Source organism: Bombyx mandarina, chromosome 06, assembly GCF_030267445.1.
Source record: "Bombyx mandarina strain Sakado chromosome 06, ASM3026744v2".
Lineage (NCBI taxonomy): Eukaryota > Metazoa > Arthropoda > Insecta > Lepidoptera > Bombycidae > Bombyx > Bombyx mandarina.
Window position 1 is genome coordinate 14845461 of NC_143213.1, and position 12201 is coordinate 14857661.

The window sequence follows — 12201 nt, forward strand, 5'->3', positions numbered from 1 at the left end:
TGCAAGGGGAGTCGTTTTGTGGGTAGGGCCCTAAGTAATCCTTGGCCACATACCCCGCATGCCCCCTAGGCGCGCCTCACCTCTTGCCCAGAAAAAAGATGTGTGGTGTCGTGGGACACCGGATAGGAACGTAGTTCCTTATTATAAAAATATTAATTTTAAGTTCTATTTGAGGTATAAAGAAAATAAACCTGGAGGTTTCGCAACAACCCACGGTCTTTCGGTAACGTTCGAACTTATTGTGGGACATTTCATTCACGGTTGTTTCCATAAGAGTAAGTGTATTGCGCAAACGAACGCTCTGAGATCGTGGTTAATGAATGATAAAAAATATGTAATTTTTTTGTACGTTATTTCAAAGTTAAGTCGTACACTGTGTGCATTACTAATAAAAATCTTACGTTACGGACGTTTTTTCCCGGTTAGTGTAGCCCTCCGCATCGTCCCATAAGGAACTTCGTTCCAAAAGTTTCAGATCAAACTTTTCAAAAATGTTATTTAACCAAACACAATTGAAATTATTACACATCCTTATTGCAGTAAAACATTAATTTTTAAACTTACAAATTCAAAAACTTTAGCGACGCCACAACATTACAAAGTCTATGAAACATTGGTGTTGACAATAAATAATAGTGAGGTAAAATAATAAGTGTAATAATCAATGTATACTTTTACGTACTTTTATTTGATGTAAAATTTGCTTTAATTATATTTTTACAGATGAATTTAAATATTCAAAACTAGATATTTACTTTCAATGTTTAACAAAGTATATATCTTTAGTAGGAATTTTCGTGTTGGCAATTCCAGAAGTGAAAAACATAATTCATTATTTAACAGAATAATTAATTTTTGAATCTTCTATCTTCTATATATTATTATATAACAAATGAATTGCTGTTCGTTAGTCTCGCTAAAACTCGAGAACGGCTGGACCGATCTGGGTAATTTTGGTCTTGAATTATTCGCGGAAGTCCAGAGAAGGTTTAAAAGGTGAAGGTAAATATGAAAATGCTCGGAATTATATGAAAACGAACAATTTTGTTTTTCCTTTGATGTGCCCCCCCCCCCCCCGTCGGACGGATACCTTCTTTTTTTTTAGTTTTAATATACAAATGTTTAGGTCTTTTATTTATCGGTTGAAGCACTGCAAAGTCTGCCGGGTCAGTTAGTCTAAAATATATGTAACCTCTATACGATTAATCCTTAAAGAGGTTAATATGTTATTTATATCATTCTTCTATAGATGACATAAATAGAATTTCGATTATTGAAACATTAGAACATTAGACATATAAAGAACGTTTTTGCAATATTAAAAATATAAAAAGACTAGCGACCCGCCCTCGCTTCGCTTCGGAAACATTAAAACACACATGAAACAAAAAAAAAAAAAAAATAAAAAAAAAATAGCCTATGTTCATCAGGGACAATGTCGGCTTCTAATGGAAAAATAATTTTTCAAATCGGTCCAGTAGTTTCGGAGCCTATTCGAAACAAACAAACAAACAAATCTTTCCTCTTTATAATATTAGTATAGATATAAAAATAATGGTGAAGCAATAGCTTTAAATGTTGTTTCTCTTTATAAGAGCAACTCAATTGCTATAGTTTTACAAAGCTAAACTGTATTTTGATTTAAATAAATAAATACATTATATATATATAGTTTACGCGTAGTTTCTGTTGTTCTTAAGCTTCGTTGGTCGTAACTGTTTTCAACATAAGGTAGTACGATACAGACGTCTTCAATATCTGGAAATAGATTTGATTATTTTACTGCGAGTACATTGCGCAACATCCGAGTAATACTCGGTGACATTGCAGGCTTTTCCTGACCAATATCAGCCAGTGCAAGGTGCTCCTGAGGAGTGTTCCTGGGATTAGGCAAGAAAAAGATAACAGAGTATGTTTAAGCCGCCCGACTGGCCAATGTTTGAATCCAATCTAAATCGTATAACATAACCTACTAATTTTGTATTACATATATATTTTCTGAAATCTCGAAGATTTTACAATTTTTTTTTATTGCTTAGATGAGTGTACGAGCTCATAGCCCACCTGGTGTTAAGTGGTTACTGGAGCCCATAGACATCTACAACGTACATGCGCCGCCCACCTTGAGATATAAGTTCTAAGTCCTCAGTATAGTTACAACGGCTGCCCCGCCCATCAAACCGAAACGCATTACTGCTTCACGGCAGAACTAGGCGGGGTGGTGGTACCTACCAGTGCGGACTCACAAAAGGTCCTACCACCAGTTACTGGAGGCGTGTCCGAAGGCCTGGCAGCGGTAACACTGCGCAGGTCCCCGGTTTGGACGCCATCCCTCAATTTGTACTATATTTAGTAGTGGGTAGTAGTACATTTTATAAATGCGCAACATCAAGATTCCTATTTTTACGTTCAAAGAACATCCACTTAATACAAATGAAACTGCGACCAGATGTTTCAAGGAGGGCGGCGACAGTCGCGTCGTGATGGTCATACGATCAGTACCGTGCGGAGCAAGGGATTCTCAGTCCTGGTCGAGGATGAGTATTGCTGGTAGAAACAGTCCATCTATCCTTCACATTTTTTTTTATTGCTTAGGTGGGTGGACGAGCTCACAGCCCACCTGCTGTTAAGTGGTTATATATGCGCCACCCACCTTGACATATAAGTTCTAAGATCTCAGTATAGTTACAACGGCTGCCCCACCGAAACCGAAACGCATTACTGGTTCACGGCAGAAGTAGGCAGGGCGGTGGTACCTACCCGCGCGGACTCACAAGAGGTCCTACCACCAGTAAAAAGGTATTTAAATGCATGTGCACGCCTACACGGCGACAACGGCGACTTCGCGTACCGTTCTAAAATATTTGATTTTTTGCCGCGCTAAAAAGCCGGTGGTAACGCTAGTGTCGCGCCGAAGAACCATTTTCCACGGAAATGGTGCATTCTGATCCACACGACACGTCGCGGACCCAGTACAAAATATATAAGAAATAGTATAAACCAAAATGCGTCGCATTATGTAATCTCACAGAGGAAACAAAAATTAACAATAAAAAAAATATAAACCTACATATTATGTATTTTACAACAAACTGTCACAGGACGAAACACACCAAAAGTCTATAATGTTTGACAAACGGTTGGCTAGAAAGACTCACCGATGCCATAGTTTTGACGCCTATGCTCAACATGTTCATAGCCTTCAACTGCAATGGTATCTGCGACTGTCTGAACATCATGTACACCATCTTCCTGTGACATGTATCCATGTACTCCCACGGCACGCAGTACACTGCATCTTGGAGCTTATCATTCTAGAATAAACGCGATTTATATAATATGTTGCTCCTTCGAAGAATTTAGCTTAACCCATAGACACAGCCCATTGATTTTCTCGCCGGATCTTTTCAGTGGGTCGCGTTTCCGATCCGGTGGTAGATTCTGCGAAGCACTGCTCTTGCTAGGGCAAGTGTTAGCAACACTCCGGTTTGAGCCCCGTGAGCTCATCTACACGTTAGGGTGAAGCTGATAGGCTATCAGCATAGGTAGGAAAAAAAAAGGAATACAGTTGTATAGTGTCACACCGGTAAGCGTGATAGGCTATCAGCATAGGTACGGAAAAAAAGGAATACAGTTGTATAGTGTCACACCGGTAAGCGTGATAGGCTATCAGCAAAGGTACGGAAAAAAATGAATACAGTTGTATAGTGTCACACCGGTAAGCGTGATAGGCTATCAGCAAAGGTACGGAAAAAAAGGAATACAGTTGTATAGTGTCACACCGGTAAGCGTGATAGGCTATCAGCAAAGGTACGGAAAAAAAGGAATACAGTTGTATAGTGTCACACCGGTAAGCGTGATAGGCTATCAGCAAAGGTACGGAAAAAAAGGAATACAGTTGTATAGTGTCACACCGGTAAGCGTGATAGGCTATCAGCATAGGTACGAAAAAAAAAAAGGAATACAGTTGTATAGTGTCACACCGGTAAGCGTGATAGGCTATCAGCATAGGTACGGAAAAAAAAGGAATACAGTTGTATAGTGTCACACCGGTAAGCGTGATAGGCTATCAGCATAGGTACGGAAAAAAAGGAATACAGTTGTATAGTGTCACACCGGTAAGCGTGATAGGCTATCAGCATAGGTACGAAAAAAAAAGGAATACAGTTGTATAGTGTCACACCGATAAGCGTGATAGGCTATCAGCATAGGTACGGAAAAAAAAGGAATACAGTTGTATAGTGTCACACCGGTAAGCGTGATAGGCTATCAGCATAGGTACGGAAAAAAAAGGAATACAGTTGTATAGTGTCACACCGGTAAGCGTGATAGGCTATCAGCATAGGTACGGAAAAAAAAGGAATACAGTTGTATAGTGTCACACCCGTAAGCGTGATAGGCTATCAGCATAGGTACGGAAAAAAAAGGAATACAGTTGTATAGTGTCACACCGGTCAGCGTAACGCCATCTATCGCCGAATAGCAGAAACGAATATCAAAGGAACTAGTAACATCGAGAATGCTCGAAAAGTACAACGCCATATATTATCAGATAACGGAAACACACATCGAAGCTACTCGACTTGCCCAGAATATTCTCGATAAATCAAGGGATGTCGTATCGACTATAAAAGCGTTGCAAAGATGGCAAGAAGTCTGTCAGTAATCGAATCTGCTCGAAGCGAAACAGCGAACGGATCACTTGAAGCGAAGCGGAAGAAGGGAATTGAGAACTTTAAAGTGTTCGTTAGTGTTTTAAGTTAAATAGAATTTAAATTTATACTACACTAAAATTTTATTTATCACGAAACCCAGCGCGTAACAATAGGTTACAGTTATAATCATAAGTACCAGTTATCATCATAAGCATCACAATCAAAAAATCATATAAAATAAAGCTTTGTGAAGCCGGAAACCCTTAGCTATGGATACATGCCTTTTCGAGATAGGTTAAAGTCAGCTGCGGTAGCTCTCGTTTCTCCTAATCACCAGACGGTACTCCTTCACTGCATCCCCTCAGAGAAGTAAAGGCAACCTTCAATCTGATAACAGTCTGCCAATAGCACGTTCTACTATCCTCGTTCAGGTTCCAGATAGTACTGTATGGATGTATGTCGGTCTTAGAGTCCCCAAGTTTTATTAATTTATTCTTGATTGCACACAGAAATATTACTGTCATCTCTCAATAAAACTATCATCGTACATATCTTCCAAGGCAATAAAGCAACTTACCATATACCCTAGAAGCTCAAATATGACCGATATTTGAATTAATTGTTGATTTACCATGGTAGTCAAAAATCCAAATCGCGTGATAGTTTTCAAATCCTAAAAATACACATTTATTATAAAAAAATTATATAAAAATACACATTTATATAAAAATTAATTGCTGTTCGTTAGTCTCGCTAAAACTCGAGAGCGGCTGGATTGATTTTGCTAATTTTGGTCTTGAATTATTTGTAGAAGTCCAGAGAAGGTTCAAAAGGTAGATAAATATGAAAATGCTCGGAATAACATAAAAAAAAATTGTTTTTCCTTTGATGTGTCCCTCGTCGGACGGATTCCTTTTGTTTGTTTTAAGTTTATTTAATACTAGCGACCCGCCCTCGCTTCGCTTCGGAAACATTAAAACACACATGAAATCAAAAAAATAAAATTAAAAAAAAATGAAAAAAAAGTAGCCTATGTTCATCAGGGACAATGTCGGCTTCTAATGGAAAAATAATTTTTCAAATCGGTCCAGTAGTTTCGGAGCCTATTCGAAACAAACAAACAAACAAATCTTTCCTCTTTATAATATTAGTATAGACAAAAGTTTAGGTCTTTTATTTATCGATTTAGGCACTACGAAGTCTGCCGGTCAGCTAGTTAGAAATATATTATCTAGAGCGATGAAAAAGAAACATATTTCTTACTTCGAGTACCTACCGGTTTGAAGAGTGTGAAAGCTTAAGCGTTATTTCAAGGCAATCAAATTTCGTTCTTGTATCAGCATGCGGGTTCCTCATTATTACGTTCTATTTTAGTTAGGCCATGAATAAGATACAGTACATATAATATACATACATATACAAATTTAAATAACGCACATATGTCTGTAAATATTTAAATATATATGTGCTTAATTTCTGAATCTTTTTTTTCACTACACGACATGAATGAGCAGTGAACGAAGTCATAGAAAATCTTCTAATTATAAACTGACCTTAACATTATTAAGCAAGTATTTTTAAGCTATTGCATAGCTTTTATCGCGGGCTTTGAGCGCGGTGACTGAATCAAGAAATTCGGTAACGAAAATTAAACCTAACACCCTCTACTCCGCTCTCTCGCGAGGTCTAGCTTATGAGTGTGAAGGGGACAGTTAATGTTTGCTTTAGCCAATATTTATAAATAAATATATATATATATATATAAATTAATTTCGAATCCCGCCAAGGGAAGATATTTGTATGATAAATATAAAATGTCTTTTCCAGGGTTATGGATGTATATTAAATATGTGTATGTGTATAATAAAAATCTTACATTTATTTCCGTTATCTGGTACCTGTAATACAAGTTCTTTACGAACTTACCACGGGACCAGTTAACGTGGCGTGATTGTTAGTAAATATTTATTATATTTATATTTATAGCGTGGTCTTATTTTTTGTTCTATGTTTTAGTATTCAATTGTTGTTGTCTAAATAAAAAATGCTATATCTAAATAGCTTTACCTAGGCAGTGCCGAGTGCCACACGTGTTTTTTTACAAACATTATAATAAAGGGGTCAATTACCAGTCGTGAACATTGCAACAGCAACAAGCATCCAACCACTTGCTGGAAAGCGTAATAGATGAGGACCGCCAGACCGTACGTCTCAGACATTATGCGAACAAATCTAAAATGATATAAAAAAATTGGCACTGTGAAAGAAACCAATAATTTCAAAAAATGTTTTTTCCTTAAATAAAAGTATAGAAAATAAAGTGTGCTTAAAGAAAATAATGAAGCTAGCAGTGAACACGACAGAGCCACTCCGTAGGCGGCTCATTGAAATGCTCCACGGACCTCTATAACTGCTAAACATCTGATTGTGATGTCAATTTGTCTAAACCTTCCTTTTATGCTTCCTTTTGACATGTCCTTCTTCAAACGAGGCTTGTGGAGAGTATTAAGCGGTAGGCAGCGGCTTGGCTCTGCCCCTGGCATTGCTGAAGTCCATGGGCGACGGTAACCACTCTGAGGGCCGTGACTCCCCCGCAGCATCGTTCTCTCATGTACAATTGTTCTCCATCTGCTGCGATCCTTGGCCACGTGGAGGGTATCGTAGGGCTTGATGTCCAGACAAGATCGAATTTGGTCCGACCTTCTCGAGGGACTACATCTTCTAGGACGTTGGCCCTCTATCTTGCCTGTCACTATCAGGTATTCAAGATTGTGACCCTCCTTAGGAGCAGCAATGTGTCCAAAGAACTCCAGTACTCAGCGAAGGCATAGTGCAGAAACTCTAGTCTAGTCGGCCAGTTCACTGGAATAATTCACTTAATTTGTTTTTTACACGCTAATTCTCTACGCTGAGGAAACGACACTGAAATACACACTTATATACGTTTAAAAATATATAAATCCATCCATCCAGGAGTGTGCTGTGCTGTAAGCGATCCTCGGTCCAGCAATCAGGTGTGACAACTAATGCACCACACAGCCAGTCGATGGTTATCTTCGCTCATGAAAATATTCGCATCGGAACATGAACTAGAGATATTGTCTCAGTACACAGGATATTGTCCTACCTACCCTATTATTAAAGTGTGGTGTTGAATGCACTTCTTCAGCGTATTATCCACTTCTTGTCTCTCTTCTCTTGTGTACTCCAAGGAGTTACGAGGCGCCGGTATGTGGTTCAAATTGTGGATAAAGATCCGGATATGACCCCACAAGTGTATTATCATCATAGACAGTAATAAATCAAATAATATAAACAGTGAGGTGCAGAAAAATGTTTTCTGTACGTTAAAGATGGCCACCAGCATGTACCACTTGAAATCTCCCGTGTAGTCAAAGGGGAGTGCGTAATACACGCATTGCTGCAAGGTCACGTTGTCTGGTCGGGGGTTCTTGTATGCACCCGACCCGATATTGTTGAAAACCGGATTCAGGTTAAAAGTGACCACACAGACGAAAATGGAAAAAGAGAATATGTAGGTCATATTATTTGATATCTTGTGCACAACTTTGTAAGTCTGAAACAGATCAAATTACAAGAATTCTGTGTGATGGATGTAAATTCTTTTTCACTGTAAGTGCGAAATAGTTACTATCATAACATTAATGCCACCCTACACCTTCAGCATTAAGGTCTTTTATTTTATTGTCCCTGTAGGCAGACGAGCATAGGGCCCACCTGATGGTGATTGGTTATTATCGCTCATGGACGTCAACAATGCCAGCGGTAGAAACAGTTAATTTTCAGACTTTACAGCACGAGCAATTCTCGGCAGAAGTGAACAGGATGATGATATCCGTACGGGTATCCAGCTAACTTCTAAGGACCTAGACCAGTGGTAGGACCTCTTATGAGTCCGCACGGGTAGGTACCACTACCCTGCCTTTTTCTGCCGTGGAGCAGTAATGCGTTTCGGTTTGAAGGGTGGGGTAGCCGTTGTAACTATACTGAGACCTTAGAACTATATCTCAAGATGGGTGGCGCATTTACATTGTAGATGTCTATGGGATCCGGTAACTACTTAACACCAGGTGGGCTGTGAGATAGTCCAACCATCTAAGCAACAAAAAAGGACCGCCAGGGGCCGCGACCATCTCAGTCAGAAATGCTTTTTCTAAACTTTTCTATATCTTATTGAATAAGATTATTGCTGTGCGATAAGGACCATCGATCTCTACCTACAACAAATAAACACACCGATATCCAATTTCGAGAATATTAATATCGAATCACCTTCATGGAATATTCGGAATCGTTTCTGTAATGGTACAGATGAATTTTGTTAATGAACTGTTGTCCGACGACATCGTATTTTTTAAAACATCTCAGTATTAATCTGCTCTGTAAAGTGAAAGAAACAATAATTACACGTTTAAATCGTATCGTAATCGTGATATCTGAGACAGACACAATATTACCTTGATAATTTTATCTAGGATCGATATTTATAACCTTGAAGTAAGAATAACATTTTGCATTAATACTATTCACTGAAACCGTTTTATTGTAAGAAAATACTTTTGCATCAATTTTAGAAGAGTAATATATGCACGCCCAGTGAAGAGAAACCAACTCGACGAATTTGGCAGAATATATTATGATGGATTATTTCCTTGTGTTTTTTCTTCTGAACTTAAACTTATTTAGGTAATGTTTAGTTGTGCACGTATATATGTCACTCTCAAAGTCAAACATTGTTCTGCGTCGTTCTCACTGGAAATATGGCTATGTCATGTTACAGGAGTAAGTGCCAGTTGAATTTACAGCCGATTGTTGACGTAAGATAACATAGAACACGGAATGAATTTGTTAGAGAAAGTCTGAAAGTAGCACATGTGACAGAGAAGCTGAGAAGTGCGCGTTTGGGATGGTATGGACATGTGATGAGACGAAATGAAAATGAGGTTGGTAAGAGAGTATTAACTATGAATGTGGAAGGATATAGAGGAAGAGGTAGACCTAAAAAGAAATGGATGGATTGTGTGAAAGACGATATGGGTAAAAGGGGAGTGAGCGAAGAAATGGTATATGATAGAAGAGTATGGAAGAAGAAAGCATGTTGCGCCGACCCCAAGTGACTGGGAGAAGGGCAGGAGAATGATGATGATGGTGTTGACGTAAAATAAATAACTTACGACCGAGACGACGTTCATGACAACAGTTATGATAGTGTGGCCGAGGTCGTAAAAGGTCTTTTTCCCGAAATTGTTCTTCAAGTAAAGGACGCCCGCGACGAGAGTGAAACAGAACTGCAAGACCAGGATGTACCGAAGCCTGAAAATCCTCGTTTTACTATTCTTCTCTTCTCTTTCGGGCCAAAAGTCCATTATCTTGCAAAAGCTTTTCAAAAATTTCATGTATGTGAATTCTTCCACATTGTTAACCTTTCTGGCGAAGGAAGGATTTAATGCTATAAGATACCTTATGATCACAATGTTTTTCTTAGCAACGTTAGTCTTGAAAATTTCTAAATATTTATTGGGTTTCCTTTTGTGTTTGTATTCACATCTCCATAGAAATTTGTTATCAATCTAGGTTAATAATGTTTCTGTTTGTCCTTAATGATTTACTTCTTGACTCCCTAGTATCATCGTCATTCATTGTAATGACTATTATTATTATTATTTTTTTTTAATTGCTTAGATGGTTGGACGAGCTCACAGCCCACCTGGTGTTAAGTGGTAACTGGAGCCCATAGACATCCACAACGTAAATGCGCCACCCACCTTGAGATACAAGTTCCAAGGTCTCATTTATAGTAACGACGGCTGCCCCACCCTTCAAACCGAAACGCATTACTGCTTCACGGCAGAAATAGGCAGGGTGGTGGTACCCACCCGCGCGGACTCACAAGAGGTCCTACCACCAGTAATATTACATTGCGTTATATTGCTAAAGACCTCAGAAGACATCTCCTACTATCCCGGGCAACACCGATGTTCTGCTTAGAAATATTTAAACCTTATTTGTACACCAAAGCGTAACAGTAAGCCGCGTCCGGACTGAAGAGGGGAATTTTAAGTATATTTCAAAGACAATCAGTAAAGCAGTGGACTCTGGAAAGGGGCCTTAAACGCAAAGTGGCTTCAAGATTATTATTTTCGTTTATTCCACTGATGGGTGGTCATCGAGCACCAGTTGCTGACAGGTAAGTGCTAACAGTAACCCATAGACAAAACAGACATGAGCTTTCTTTTGTACTGAGTAACGACTGTCTCACCTTTCTTCAAATTAAAACACAGATGCAAGACAAATAGTATAAACGCAGGTTGTGCAGACTCTAATACCTCCTACTACCGATCAGATCATCTATTTAATCCTAACTTAACATTAGGATACTTACTCTTCAACTTGAGTATTTGGATGGTATAGAAGCATGGTTGAAGCTTAACGATTCAGATTCAAGGAATGAATACGTCGAAAGAAAAAATTATTGTGCATTTAAAGGACCGTTGAAGGTATAATTAAAGATAATTATTAGTCAACTTTAATTATACACTGTACAGGAGGCGCAGGGTTGACTTGGAGACTCTCGGTGTCAAACAAACGAAAACTCAGGTGTGCCACGTGCACTGGTAAGAAAATATCAAGTGAATCGAATGTACTTTAACACAAAGAAGGGATTTTCATAGCGCTGCAATTGCAAGAAGTATCCTCCGAGCGTCCTGGAGCTTTGACATTGTTAAGGTAGACGTGGTATATTTTTAAAAGGCTTTTGTAAAATTGTTATTGGCTGAATGCACTACTAGTAGTTTTATTTAACAAAATATGTTTAACTGTTGGTTTGCCTATAAATAGCTCGAGCGGTGTTCAATATCGGACTCATGTGGTAGGTAAAGGAAAACTGGCTTCGAAAACGTCGGTAATTCTCAACAGAGCTTACTTCACGCCTCATCAACGACTCGTGCTCAGGCGTGAAGGTCGTTAGAAATTGAACCTATTTATAGTAGTCACAGAGCGTTCAAAATAATAATAATACGTGTCACCAGCTCATTATACCCAAAAGAATAACAAAGCGGTATCTTGGCAGCACGCCACTTGGTGCTATTGACGTGTTCTCTATGAAACTAGAAGAAAGCCATACGCGCCAAAACAAATTCACATATCATCTAGTCGAAGGTTCTAAATCGTAACTACAGCTGAATGACTGACTCGGTGATGCCGTGGTTAGCGTCTCTGACTGCTGCGCCGAGGGTCGCGAGTTCGATTCCCACATCGGGCAAACAATGATGACCGTGTGTGACGTTTCTCTGGTATATTATAGCCTTATCTGATTTGTGGGTCTAAGGTTGCTTATTATTGCTATGATTTGGTTGTTAACAATTGATTAGCAATTTCGATTAGTAAGAATACGGAACACGTGTTTAAAAACGTATATAATTTCAAAAGCATTAAGTCCTTACCCACTACTTAGCACGATAATTGCATTAAAAAACTATCGTTGAAAAGTAACTTAAGCAGTCGATAATTACCCCGTTAATTCACG

At 38.7% G+C, this 12201-nt stretch overlaps 1 protein-coding gene across 1 annotated transcript; it reads right to left on the minus strand.

Moving 5' to 3' along the window:
- Positions 1–671: 671 nt before the first annotated feature.
- On the minus strand, positions 672–11144 carry Or-7 (olfactory receptor 7). The gene is made up of 8 exons (XM_028188297.2): positions 11059–11144; positions 9851–10103; positions 8949–9056; positions 7787–8232; positions 6785–6887; positions 5233–5328; positions 3159–3314; positions 672–1758 (listed from the first exon to the last, which is right to left on the minus strand). Exons 1-8 carry the CDS (start codon positions 11091–11093, stop codon positions 1696–1698), a joined length of 1260 nt encoding a protein of 419 aa, XP_028044098.2. The 5' UTR covers positions 11094–11144; the 3' UTR covers positions 672–1695.
- Between the last annotated feature and the right edge of the window lie 1057 nt (positions 11145–12201).